Here is a 14906-nt window from a genome sequence, read left to right on the forward strand (position 1 = left end):
AATTTTTCTCCGTATAATTTATATGCGGGATATGTCGATAGTTCATTCGAAGTCTCTCCACAGACGAAAAAGTTTTCTTGATTCTCTCCGCATTTTGCGCACCGTGCCTTATTTCTACATGGGCTTTATTGCTTGCAGCGACGGCAGTTCATGCCCCTCGGTACAAAAAGGCGAACAAATAGGCGAGCCCCGTTCAAAAGAACAAATTTTGGAAGAACAAATCCGGCGAAAGGATCGAAATGAAGCTGATGGAAAATAAGTTTTCTAATACTCCTCGATTTTTGCTGAACACAATTGCTTGCATACCAGAATTTACATTGACTGAAGTACAGGGATCTGGAAAGAGCCACCCCCTATTTCGCTATTAAGGCCCTTCTCGGAGATTACACCATTAATCTCTACTCCCCGGGTGGAAACGTAGACAAAATATTTTTGTCTTACATGTGAAATAATTTTTTATTGCTTCGACTGTGAACATGCCTCCGCTGTGCCGCTAGCACCAAACAAGGAATAAGCTGAACGCACCAACAAAACAACGACACATCTTCCAACTACTACATTTATTCTTAACCTACTACATCTTGTTCATTCTCTCTTCTCTCTCCTCTCCTTTTATCCACTTTCCTCTTTCTCCTGCCTATTGCATGCTTAATTCTATGTACTCACTACACCTGTGCGGGGGCCCCTCACTACACACGTCACGTTACTTCCCTTCGTCCTCCACGCTTGTCTTGCAGCAGTCCCGTGTCTTTTGATCAACCGTTACGAAAATCGGTGGGTTAGTTCGTTGGTCCACCGCGTTTCCAACACGAAGAAGCACGCCCTCTAATCCTGGCCACGCCTGCTATGATGTGCCTCACGTAGTCGACTGAGCACCCAATGTCCCTCCAGCAACTCTGCCGTTCACGGCTCAGCAGTTTACGTGCTGTATTTACGATGGTGTCGCTCACCTCGTTTGTCACGGATCTCTCACCACGCAATGACCGGAACGACTTCGTTCGATGTATAAAAACGGGGACCCTGACAGGAAACAAGAGTCAGTAATGTCATTTCACCAACATGTTGTGTTACTCACTTTTCGATCCCCGTCGTGTCGTAATGATCCACGTGTTCCCCAACGGACACTCGATCCGTTTGGCTTTGTCTCGCTTATTATGCTGTGGAACGAGTTGGTGCTGATTAGATCACGCTTTGCGAACCATCCGATAACTAACCTGTCTTTCAGATCTTCCTCTGCGTGTTCGTGGTTTCCACCGCTTCGACAGATTTGCTTCCCCAGATGCCGATTATCGCATGCGGATTGGGTGAATCGAGTGAGCGGTCATAATAATCTTCCCTGCTAGGTCCGTTTAGCTGTGAGTAGCGGCCTTACTTTAAAGCTTTGCTGCGAAGTGACGGATCTTGTGAGTACACGTTCTTTTAATTTCAATTTTGCGACTAACCTGGTGAAAATATCTTCCCAGTGATGCAGCCTCTTACGAGCGTGCTTTGTCTTCCCGTTGTGCTATAAGGCCGGTCCACCGTTTAGAGAATGACCGTGTGCTTTGTGCAGTCAACTGGAGCGGGCTGCTTTTCGAAGTGAATTTCTATAGTGTGGTTTTAGCGGAAACATCACTGACAGCCGAATGTTTGACGTCTTGATTAATTGCGGCGGCGCCTTAGTCGATCGACGCAAAGCGTGCGAGGGGCGTGTGACTTGCTGTGTGTACGCTTAATTGCTTCTTGTTGGAGTGTGTTTCTTAACCCTAATTTCTTAACTGATACCAATGACGCTACACATGGTCGAGTGTTGTTTAGTTAGATCACGCGATATATCGATGACGTTGAATGGTTTGTCTCTGGTTCGGAAGTAGACCATCCAGGGGCCGGTTGTATTAGATATAATTTGCATCGAAAATGAGACTTATCGGTATTATTTTTGCCATCGGGGAAATAATCAAATCGACCTCCACTAAGCCTGAAAGGAAGTCGGTCGCCGGAGATACCAACCGGTTCACAATCGGCTAGCTTTAAAACACAGTCAGAAAAAAACCGACTCGTAATAGTGGTGAGGTATTTTCGTCAGTACGAGGAGAAATCACTTCGAATCTTACTACCCACTCGGGAAAAAAGGTGTTCCGCCGGCCCTGGTGCTTGCATTCTTGCTAATAAGGCTATATTGACGCGTGTCTCATATCGGAGCTCACAACTCGCGTCACAGTTACTCTGACTGTCGGTAACATAGATAAAAAGTATTTATATTGTTCAGTATATCGAGTCTTCTGATAATTTCATAGGCGTTGTATTATATTGTAGCAGAAATGGGCTTCCGCTCATTATCGGCAGTGATGCAAATGCTCATAACATCATTTGGGCAGCTCATACATCAATCTGAGAGGCATTGAACTGATGGAGTACATAAGTAATACAAGTCTCCATATTATCAACAGTTTTTACGGCATTTAATTAGCAAGGCCGACAGCATGAAGTAACAAGTTACTTTACGCTTGTCCGGACATGCCGTGGACTCAGGTGATTCGCATTTCTAATGCCAAAAGACCCTGACTCCTACGGTAGCAGACAAAAGGTTAAGTCACCGGTGAGCTCTAAGCTTGCATATATGATCCTTCCACGCTTTTCTAAACTTTCTCCCTTCAACACCTTGCTCTCCCTTGAGTACTACCCAACAAACAACGAAGGCTGAACAAGCCTTTGATCCGAGATAATAGGCTGAATAAGAACTGTTTAAGCCATTATCCAGATAAAATGTTTGTTGGGTATGTCAATTTGTCAACAGTTTTTACGGAAGGTGAAGTATATTTTTCAATATTTAGAATTGAAAAATATACTTCACCTTCCGTAAAAACTGTTGACAAATTGACTCAATAGGTCGTTAACAAAATGGTTAACAAAAAAAATGGTAAAAATATCTCCATATTATGAATGTGGGAAACCGACCATTTTTGAGAGGTCTGGGAGAGAGCAGGTGTTAGACATAACGCTTTGCTATGAAAGAATTTCGCATGAGCGGGAAATTGGCAGGTTCCAAATGAAACTGAACCGTCTCTATCCGATGTCACCCTCACTGTGGTAACATATCGTAATCCTAAATCTACAAACTGTAACCTATTTATGGAAAACTTGGCGACTAGTTTTAATTGATATTTCCCAACAATTAGACAAGTAGACGACTTGGATGACGTCGTGGATACGAAAAACTCGTCCATAGTAGCATCCTACGAGGAAACTTGTCCACTTCGTACTGCTAATTCGACTAGGGGAACCCCTTGGTGGAGGGCTGAGCTTGAAAGAATGAAGAAGGATATGAGAAGAGCTTGGAACCGGCGTCAGCGCGATGACTCCAGAATTTTCAGGTCAGCTCGTAGTGCATATTAGAAATGTCTTAGATCGGCAGAGCGGGCTGGCTGGTAAAACCTATGCACCAATGTCTCTAGTCTGAACGAGTGCAGAGTGTGCAGAGATGGTGTGTACCTGCACCGATTTGGACATGCTTCGTCACTGCTTGAGACTGCAAGAGACACCGGAACACAACATGAAAAGGGAGAGCGAAACAGTAAACAATAACGACAGTTAAGGTTGGACAGAGAAAGGGTAAAATTCGCAAAAGAAAAAAGCAGTTTTTTCCACACCGTATGTCAGATCTTCATAAAAATCAATCAGCAGTACTGTAACAACATTCTACATATGCTGATTGATTTTTATGAAGATCTGACATACGGTGTGGAAAAAAACTGCTTTTTTCGTTTGCGAATTTTGCGCATTCTCTGTCCAACTTTAAGATTTTCGGTGATATGAGAAACATGATGTGCGGGCGAAGTAGATTCTACGCGAGACACATAACAGTAACAAGAAAGGGGTCGCACTTGGATTGTTGATTTATTAATTTTAGGACGTGCAGAGATTTTTCGGTATGTTTCGAAAAATATACATTATCTTCATTATTACAGTCAATAGTTTTCAACTCAACTGCTTATATGCACCATTTGGCATAACATTTGGTCCCCTTACTGAATCATAATTCACTCAATTCAATTTAAATTCATTTTTTGAGTTCCTGATTAGCGCTTCATTCCAACACTGTTTATAGTCTTAGAATATTAAAAAAGTATAAATATCCATTGCTGGCCCGCTTATTTTCCTAGTAACCGCGAGCAGTACTCCAAACATAAACTGTTGTTGTAGTTGATGACAGCATAGTAGAAACCTCCGTCAAACAGTAACTGAATGGGGACGAGTCCGAGTACCGTTTTCAACGGTGCACAATGGTTTAGCTCAGACTGCAGTGCCTCGTTCAAGTACTGCAAGTTTGCGATTCCGTCAACCATGAGCCGGGAAAACTTTATCTTGTTAGGTGGTATCGATTCGACGCAATCGAATACAAAATTTTTCAAGAAAAACACAAGACCAACGCTGAACTGTGTCAGCAAGAGCCAGTTTTCTATGATTAGGTAATCGACACTTTCTTCTAGAGGTAGCTCAGTGACGCAGTTTAATATGTGTCTGAAAAGTTCCTTTTCGTAGCTATCAAAGCCAGTCAGAGCGGCATAAGCTCTCATGTCGATGGTAATGGTGTACGTCGAGCGGTCTAAGGTGAACAGTGTGTCAAGTTCTTTCTGCGGATGTACTTCTTCAGTCGTAAATTCGATGACTTCTGTTAGAAAGCGAACGAGAGTTATCACGACAAACTTGCTACTTAATAACTTTTGGATCGGTTTGCCAGTACTAAAATTAATTGTTTCGATACAAGATTTCACTTCTTTCAGAGGACGATCACAAAACCTTGACCGTGGCATTACAGATGTTTTGGCGCGTATGAGATCGTTCAGCTTGTCTTTCAACATTTGCAGCCTCTGTTCTCCGCTAAGTGAATTCATCATAGTTCGTTCGTTATAGGTTCCGCTGTTATCTCTGGGATTAATATTGATCATTCCATTCGCTACATCCACGCCGTATAATATTGCATCCGTTGGTCGAATTCGTCCGATTTTGTATGTTTCAAAGAATTTTTCGCATAGTTTTTCGTTTGACCATGCCACTCGTTTGTCTTCAAAGGTATCTTCTCGTTGGTAAAAATGTATGTTATGTTCGATCACATCTTGCTGAAATAACATGAATGTATATGCGCACTCTCGAACTTGATCGATGAAACCGGTGGGAATCTGCTTAACATCGAACATGGCTTTATCTGAATGTAGATTATCAAATATTTTATTCAAATATTCATCGAGGTTCGTAGGCCTGCGAAAGCCCTTGCCAATGACATACACTTCCGAGTTGCCTGGTTTAGAAGTGCATGGTTTGAACACATTTAGCTCCGCGAAGGAAACGTACAACAGGTAGAGCAGATTAACGCTACAGTGTTCGAAAAGGGTGAACATTTTCAATATGACCGAACCGCCTTCGGTGAGTACTTTCAGTGCTGTTACAGCTTCGGCCAGATGCAATCTTGAAACATGCTCCTCTTGAAATTCTGGTACATCTAAGCAGTCGATGGATCCATCGGCTGTTACGAGGTTCACCTGGAAGAGGAAGAGAAATGAAGTGTTATCTTCCAATTTCTTGGCTAAAATGTTCTAGAAATCGTTAGACCGGAAACTACTGCTCATGGGATTATGAAGGCTTTTCGAAGTGTTCCAATGGAGCTGAGCAGCTTCGGTAATAAGTACACTGAAATGTAATGATTTGGCATCTTTGGAACGTCTTTTTGATAATGTTAACAGAAGCGACTGAAATGGTTAGAATCCGATCATGAGCATCTTTGATCGTAGTCGGTTTCAATAACGTATTCAATTCGATAAAAAATGATATCTCACCTGGTCAAACTCCTTGCTTCTGCGAACGATGGCATCCAGATTGTGACGTTGCATTATATCCCCGGTGTAATCCTCCCCGAAGCACCATGAGTCCAACGTATGAAATATAAACCGGTCATCAGCAATCATATTGCCCAAACAATTTCCCTCATAATAGGGATTTAACGTGTTGGCAAACCAGTGCCATTTGACTTCTTGATGATTAAGCTTTAGGTAGTGGTTCAACCCGGTTATGAACGCTCCTGGAGCTTCACACAGGTGTACGCTGACGAATTCCTGCTTTCCATCGGGAACCAGTTTGTATTCAGCAACACATTCGTACAACTTTGCGAAGGCTTGCGTTACGAACTCGCCGCCGATACGACGTCGCAGCTCTCGTAAAATCGGAAGTAATGAGGATCGGCGCCGGGTATGTTGATGCCAGTCGCTGATTTCAAAATCGTTAAGTCGACTCTTGACAGCATTGAGATCTTTTTTGACTTCCTGTAACGACTGGACACTGTAGGCCGGATTGGTGTAGACACTGTCTAGCTCTGGCAATGCGGGCATATCCTTTTCCAAAGGCACAAATCGGAACTTTTTAATAAACTGTTGGGCAACATCTCGTTCCACTTCTGCTCGCGCATGCGGTCCAAAATTTGGCGAAACCTGGTGCCGACTGAAGGAATGTTTCGAGTGACCATTTCTGCTAGATGGCATGACTAATGGTTGCGTGTTTTGCTTGTGAAACGGTGTAATGCGAGTTTTTTAAATCTATAATTGCGCGTGCGGAAAATACGTTCGTGATGTGAGAATATAATGATTGTTTACTATTATGTTCAAGAAATTCTTGTGCGATGTTTTGTGGACTTTTTGCTTATCACACGAGGGGTTGTCAAAAGTTTAATCAAAATGTTAGCATTTCATAAGATACCCGATTAAAAATGTATAATGCAATTACAGCGATTTACACTATGGTTCAAAAATGGAAAAGAAATGCATTATTTTCAAGTTGATGCAAATTTCAAGTATAACAAATTTACCTCAAATTCGAGATGCATTTAATTTCCATTTCGCATCAACTTTGCATTCCCTTGCGGAAAAGTCTGTACAAATCGCGTCCTACCCGCGTAAATGAGAACAATAAATTTGTGATTCGACAATAAACACGCCACACCGTATACTGTTTCCATCATTTGGGGTATTGTTTTTAGTCGAATAATTTGGGGAATATGGCGTTAGGTTATGTTACATTATAAAAACGACGATTTCTTTCGAACATTTTTTTTCGTGGACTATACTATACATGTACCACAAATAGTCGCTTAGTTTCGAGCTTCTACCATTTCTCGTATGGTTCAAATATAGTTTTCTAGCGAAATACTATACAAATAAAAACGTATAAATCTACGGTAGGATTTTGACGAACAATATTGGAAATAGTTACAGAGAACAGATCTATAAGCTAGAACAAACTTTCCCGAAAACCTGTGTAAACATTTAAATAAAAATACGTTGAAAATCACCATCGCATACAGGTTCGCATGCGTGAGTCACCTTTGTATCCAAGTTCGCACAGAAGTCCTGTATAGCGATTGCTGGCCGATCGAAGCGCCAGCCAGTGGCAAGTTGCTACTTGCTGTTGTCATTTCAAAGCGACAGTTTTATTTCTTACACAAGTTGAAAACTTTACTTGTATGTCAGTTCTCAGTGGTTATACTGATCATGTTAACCATAGGTTACTATAATGCAACAATAGCACTTATTGTGAAAACAAATTTCGGGTAAAATGATTAATTTAGTAGAAGCGTGCAGAAACTACTTTATCGACGCTGTCAAAAGGATTGGCAAAAGTAAGAACCTTACATTGTTGGTATTTTTCGCATGGTTTATCACATTTGTAATGCTCGCATATAGTTTTAACTCTATCGATATTTAATAATCGAGATTAGATTACCTGCCATCTGAAAAGTGTTGACATCCGTGATACTGCCGCTTTATCCAATTGAGCTATTTCCGCTATCGAGCAAAGAACACAATTTTCTTCGTATTATTGTGAGCTCATCCCACCATCTTGAGCTGGGCAAATCGGAATTAGTTAGTACCGATAATTATGAATGGCATAATGAATAACCATGACCATAGGAGAATAAAAACATACCACATCGCATATGGCTGAAACTACCATGAAGGATGTGAGCTTGTTCAAATATTTTTGATTAATTTGAGTTGTTAATTTTATGCCCAACAGAGACAAATAATCGTCAGGTAGTACATGTTTTACATTTTATGTAACAATACAGACAATACACATACACGTTCAATAGTTTATTGTAACATACTTTTGCCTGATTAATTCATAAATTTTTTGTGCTTTTACCATAACATAAATTATGTGCTTACCATTCTGAACATTTATGTTAGCAATCCCGCATAGCTAAAAACCATTTAACATAGTCCGAATAATAAACCTGTGTTATGTTTTATTCAATGAGGATAACAGTTGTTCTACAATATCCCCAATAGTAACGATGAATGAAATGGTTAAAATATATTCAAACAATATCCACTACTGTAGCCATATGTGATATTGTACATTTTGATGGCCATCCCAACAAACATTTCGTGGTTTTATAAACGTTTTAACAGTTGCTTTATTCAGCTCTAGCTGAACATTGGAAGTATACGCGTAATCATATATCGTTTATTCCACCCTTAAACATCCGGGATTTGGAGAATTTATTCAGCTAGTCTGATTAAGACACATGAAAGAACAATTCTTCAGCACGTATACAGCCTGAAGAAAACCACAGTTCAGCTTTATCAATAAACCTTTTCGTTACCGCTATTCAGCTGAGAGAATTATCATAGGAAAATTGTTAAAAAAGACATTTATTTCAAGTTACACACGCCATCAATCTCTTTGGAAGCCATATTCTTTTATTAGTGTTACGTTACAGTTAGAGAAAAATTGTATTACCTTGTTGGATATCATATCACGTACCTGGATCCGAACCAGCAACCTGTTGAATACTAAGCACTTACCTTACTGTCTGCACCAATCTTGCATACATCGAATGCTTAAGATTTCACCGATGTACCGACGAGTCTAGGCTGCTGAATAGAGTCTACAAAGGCTACAGTAGCCTTCTATAGATTTGAGTGAACCTAGTTGGCTTGGGTTCGAATCCCATCCTACGATAATTTTTATATTCCAATTTTTTTTTTATTTAATAATTTTTAGAACATTCGGGAATTTTAAATTAGATCATTTCTTTATTTCAAAAATGATGATTATAGTCGTTTTTGTTTCCAAGGTGAGGATTTATGGTTGTCACAAAACATATAGATAAGTAAAAATGGCTGTTATATGAAAGTGATGGTAACTGAATGATGGATTGAAGTCATTTATAATTCTAAGGTGGCAATCTTCTCAATTTATTTACCACTACCTGCCAAATGATTTTCTTTCCATTGTGATTTTTTTTTGGTAAGCGGAAGTCGCTGTTCGAATTTAATAGTTTATTTATTTATATCAATGAAGTTCGCCAGCGTGAATAATCATTTCATTGTACCTTTGTTTGCGAGTCGATGGATAGAAAAAGATGGGTGGGTAATGTCTGCGACATAACCGGAGAGATGTAGAATACATAAGGAACACGTTCTTCAAATATGTTGATACTCATTAGGATTTTCCGACAAAAGCTGATTTGGGCGAGGAATATTTCAAATTATTCTTTACAAAAATGATGGTGGTCCTGAAAAGGACCGGTTTGTTGGCGTTGTTGGCCTTGGTGAGGGAGATGGCTAACGATGAAATTAATTGTTAGCATGAGGAAGTCGCGTAGTACTGGCCAATGGAAGAACAGATAATAATTGATTCCTGAAAATCAATTTTTCTTTATTCATGTAAATTATACATACTTACAAATCTAATAGAAGATTCCTGATCATATTTCTGAATCATTAGTGCGAACATTGTGTAATTTGGTTAAGTACAATGAAAGTTACAAACTTTCCAAACTCGACCTTCTGTTCATTCAGAAATATTGAAATGGGGTGTCGTGGTCACAATAAAAAAAGATGGGTGGGTAATGTCTGTCACATAACCGGAGCGTCGTGATTTCAATTCGAGACGTTAATTTAAAACTAATAATATTCAACAGAATCACGTTTGAATGGGAAATTTTCAAATAATTCTCTATGGTAATAATGGTGGTTCTGAAAAGAACCTTTGGTATCGGCGTTGGTGTTGATGGTGATGCGCTGGATCGTTGGATATTTTTGGCATGATAGATACGTGCCTGGCGAACTGTTTTGTAGCCTCGAACAAAACGACAAGACTGGCTTCTTCGGGTACCATTACGGCTGAACTTTATAAGCTTAGCTCGACTTTGAAATCCTGCACAATCTCACGAATCAGACACTGGTAGGGCCATTTTGTTTACTACTAGCACGGAGCTGCACAAAAAATCATTTAATGCAGTTAGTTCACGGGGGCTGCCAAAAAGCTTGAATAGAAGCATGCGACTTCAACGTTTCTCTTAAACACATGCAACAACACATTCGTTTTGGTAATACTGATAATAACAGTAGAAAGGAATGGAAAAGCAGTGCACGAAACGAGCGAGAGGATAATTTAAATTTTTGTTCCGTGTGCAAGCTACTTCTTTCCACCCAACGTATTATGTTGCTTGTTGAAAATTTGCTACACACCTTAAAATAAAAGTTTCAGTTTAACTCTCACTAGAACACAATTGATTGGTCCTGAAAAGAACCGTTGCTTTTATTGTAATTTACGCCCACTCCCACAAACCGACCAAGTAGGCATCAGTGGCTTCATTACGGCTGAGTTTTGTAAGCGTAGCTCGACTTTGAAGTAATACACAACCTTACGAACCAGACGCTGGAATGTTAGCCAGCGGATTAGTTGCTCCGTTGCCCTTTAGTTGGGGCGAAATACTAGCATGGCGACAGTTCCTGATCGGTAGTTGGTTGCGATGGGCCACCAGTAGCTGGGCACTTTTGCGGACCGTCATCATCGCCAACTGCTTTCCTCCGGTGGACTGGCTAGTGGCTGCTTGCTAGTGCTTGAACGAATACGAATGATGAGAAAAACCGACCGACCAATATTCATATATGAAAACACAAGAAAGCACTACTATCGCTCTCCCGCTCGTTTTCGTGCCATTCCTGTGCCTTTCCTTTCCGTTCGGCTACCAATACTAGCATAACCAAAACGAATATTCTGTCTTTCCATCGCCTTCAATCTAGTGGCCAGTGCTAGCAAACTTGCATGTTCAGTTTTTCAATAACAACATTCCAACAATATTTTCAAAGAATGTTGCAGATTTGAAAAGAAGGAAGGAGAAGATTTTCACAAACTTAAATTCTTTTGTTTTATTTGTTAGCGCTGATAAAGGCTATTTAGTTTGCTACTAGCAAGGAGCTGCACAAACAAATCGATTTATGCAGTTAATCAACGGAGGCTGCCAAAAAGTTCGAATAAAAGCATGCGACTAGTGTACTTTGCATGTTCTATATTTTATCAATACTAGAGAGGATCAATAAAATAATTCAAATTGTTATAGCGACATGCAATTGTGGCAACACTGGCCATGAGATGGTGGGGGAACACGCACATTCGTTTTAGTTATGATGGTAGTAGCAGCAGAAAGGAATGGAAAAGCAGTGCACGAAAACGAGCGAGAGAAGATAATTTAAATTCTCTTTCTTTCTTTCCACACATCGTATTTCTTATATTGCTTTCTGAAAATTATTTGTTATACACCATAAAATGTAAATTTCAGTTTAACTCTTATTAGAACACAATTAATTGGTCCTGTAAAGAACCGTTTATTGTTTTATTGCGGGAGCATAATTCAGACGCACTCCCCGCGGACACGGTGAGCTAGAAAGCACTATTTTGCATTCTCGAACAAACCGACCAAGTAGGCATCGTTGGCTTCTCGGGGCATCATTACGACTGAGCTTTGTAAGCGTAGCTCGACTTTGCAGTCCTGCACAATCTCACGACCCAGACGCTGGAACGATAGCCTACTCTGTTGCCCTTTAGTTGGGGCGAAATTCTTGCAGGGCGACAGTTCCTGATCGGGTTGCGATGAGTCACCAGTAGCTGGGGCACTTTTTCCGCCGTCGTCATCGCCGACTGCTTTTCTTCGGTGGACTGGCTGCTTGCTAGTGCTTGAACGAATACGAATGATGAGAAAAACCGACCGACAGATATTTATATAATCGCGCTAATATGCACTACTATCGCTTTCTCGCTCGTTCTCGTGCCGTGCATGAGCCTTTCCTTTCCTTGTCCGGCTTCTAATGGCCTAACCAAAGGAATATGCCGTCTTTCCCCCACCAAGTGCTCTCGTCAAGCAACCCAATGCGAATAACCATACGAACAAACATGTAATGGACCTATATATAAACTTTTCATTATTTTATTGTTCGGTTGGTCTACCATAACGACGGCTCTGTGCGGGATGGCCTGAAAATTTTCACTTTTCCGAGTCGTTTTCGAAAGATTTTTCAAAACACATTTTTTTTGTTATTAGTACATGTTATACATACTTCAAATTTTAATACAGCATAGAGGAACATATTTGCAACAAATTGGTCTAAAAATCAAATCATTCTGTTAAGTATGATAAAAGTTATTAACGTTCAAAATCTGACGCGGCGCCGCAGCCGATATTTTGAAACGGGACCCCTATATTGAAACCTTAAATGTATTCTACATTAAAAAATCATGGTAATAATGCTGGTGTCTAAAATTTATAGCAACGTTGGAACAAATAGTTTCTCCTGTGTTCAATATGAGAATATTCATGTTTCACAAGTAAACAGACCGTTTCGAATTAAAAGGTAAATTTACATAAACGAGGGCGCGTGTGATTTGGTAAGCTTGTACTTTGAAAAACTGTAAATCGTGTATTTTCCATGGTGAAAACTCAGTAGATATAAAAAAAACTAAATAAACTTTCTTTATTTATTGATCCATTACTCCTTAACTGTAATATATGCAAAACATCTCAATTGGAATATACCGAAATAATAAAAAAATCTTTCACATAATAGTAAAAAAAAATATTGTGTGTGTATTGGGACTCGAACCCAGGTCGGTTGCCATTCCTTATGATTTGCTAATCGCGCCAATTTTTGTAGTAGTTACAATTACCTTTGTTAAACACATAATTCAGCTAAAAGTCAAAGGTGGTATAATGGCAAATGTAAAGGTAGAAACAACCTCTTGTAGACATGTAGTGCAGCTTAATGATTAAAGGTAATACTATTGGTAACAGTATCGTTTATTCAACTCGCAATTCAGTATAATTAAGATGGTTGAATAAAAGCTTTAATATTGTTGCTATTACATTTATTAGCAGTATAGTTCAGCTTAGTTGGAACTGGCGAATACTGGATTTTAAATAGGCTGAATAAACTGTTAATGTTTAAATAGTTCAGCGAAAGTTTTATTCAGCTTACATAACCTTTAATCTGCTTTAAATCAACACGTAGTCTTATAGTTCAGCTCCTAATGTTTGTTGGGATGTCAATGGTTGGAATGTTAAACAAACAATATCTGATATGGTTTCGCTAGTGAACGAAATAGTAAATAGACATTATGTGGCATTGTCGAAATATATTGTAAGGGCATGTTCAGGAGCGTTTTATTTTATATAGGGGTTTCAAAGTAAAACTGGAACCGAAACCTTCACATCCCCAGCATAGCGTATTGTTTTATTATTTCGAACAGTTTTGTCTCAAAATTTAAAACTGTTATAAGACGCCGTTCTATTTTTTGCTGAATTTAAGCACGTTTAGAACTGTGTTTTGAATACATGCAAAGTGTTCAGCACAGACACTTAGAACCGATAGACTGTGGAAAAATAAATTTGAATGCAGTAACGCTGAAGGCATGACGAGACATGAATTTTATACTGAATAGAACACCCGGTAAAACTGCTGCTGGGGACAGAAAGTTCCAGTTTTAAAATTTGCTGTTTTATATTATAGAACTGTCTAAATTATAAATCTAAAACTGAAACAGTCCTGAACATGCTCTAATGTACTAGGACCTCCTCTCTTGTAAATATTAAGAACATAAACCTTATTATTTCTATTACTATCATTTACATAAGGTTTGTCGAAATATTTTTGCAAATTGAGTGAACTACGTATTACTTGGGATGGTACTATTATCTGATATTGTATATAGAGTACGCATTCAAACGGCAGCAATAGAAATAATAAATTTATGTTCTAAATATTTACAAGAGAGGTGATCTCACATAATGACAATTTACTGTTTTGTTCACTAACGAAATCATATCAGATATTGTTTGTTCGAACCCTTAACATGGCCTTCAACATGTACAATATCATATATTGTTACAGTAAAGGATATTGTTCATCTATAATTTAGCCATTCAATTCGTCGTTACTATTGGGGATATTGTAGAACTATTGTTAAATTCATTGAATAAAATCTAAATTGATATTGTCGGAACAATACCAAAAACATCACCTCAAATGGTTACTATTTCTTATAACATAGGTTTATTGTTCGGACTATGTCACGAATGGTTTTTAACTATGCGGGCTTCGCTATCACACTTTTTTCACGGCTGCCAAATTATGTGAAATCGACTTAAAAATTACCTTTTTCGATCGAATATATTTTAAAAGCCGCGAGACTGCCAGCCATGCTAATCCTACCAGATAGCAGGGATGCATGAAGCACAGCACGAGAGCCTAACACGAGCTGAGCGGCCGCTTTGAACGAACCAAAAGCAATAAGCACTGACACCGCTCGTGCTAGGTATCCTTCGTGCTCGAGCTGTAGGATTCGAAGAGCTAGCACAACGAGTTGGTACGATAAGCTAGCACCATGAGCTAGCACGGTAAGCTGGCACGAGCAAGCTCGGTGAGCTAGCTCAGTGAGCTAGCACGAGTTAACTCAATGAGCTGGCACCGTAAGCTTGTCCGATGAGCTAGAATGGTGCAGTAGTGTAAGCTATGGAACGAAAGAATAGGACAAAGCAAGAACTATGCGTTGGTGAATGTGAGACAGGTTGCTGAAAAAATGATGCAGGCATC

At 39.5% G+C, this 14906-nt stretch overlaps 1 protein-coding gene and 1 long non-coding RNA gene across 2 annotated transcripts; both read right to left on the bottom strand.

The window, feature by feature from the left end:
• Positions 1–550: 550 nt before the first annotated feature.
• LOC131692869 (uncharacterized) lies at positions 551–1724 on the bottom strand. Its single transcript, XR_009306092.1, has 4 exons — positions 1443–1724; positions 1215–1384; positions 1076–1157; positions 551–1020 (listed from the first exon to the last, which is right to left on the bottom strand). It is a non-coding gene; the product is annotated as an uncharacterized LOC131692869 (long non-coding RNA).
• Positions 1725–3864: 2140 nt separating this feature from the next.
• On the bottom strand, positions 3865–6653 carry LOC131691371 (cap-specific mRNA (nucleoside-2'-O-)-methyltransferase 2). Its single transcript, XM_058977696.1, has 2 exons — positions 5814–6653; positions 3865–5519 (listed from the first exon to the last, which is right to left on the bottom strand). Exons 1-2 carry the CDS (start codon positions 6510–6512, stop codon positions 4131–4133), a joined length of 2088 nt encoding a protein of 695 aa, XP_058833679.1. The 5' UTR covers positions 6513–6653; the 3' UTR covers positions 3865–4130.
• Positions 6654–14906: the final 8253 nt, after the last annotated feature.

Source organism: Topomyia yanbarensis, chromosome 3, assembly GCF_030247195.1.
Source record: "Topomyia yanbarensis strain Yona2022 chromosome 3, ASM3024719v1, whole genome shotgun sequence".
In the NCBI taxonomy this organism is placed as follows: Eukaryota; Metazoa; Arthropoda; class Insecta; order Diptera; family Culicidae; genus Topomyia; species Topomyia yanbarensis.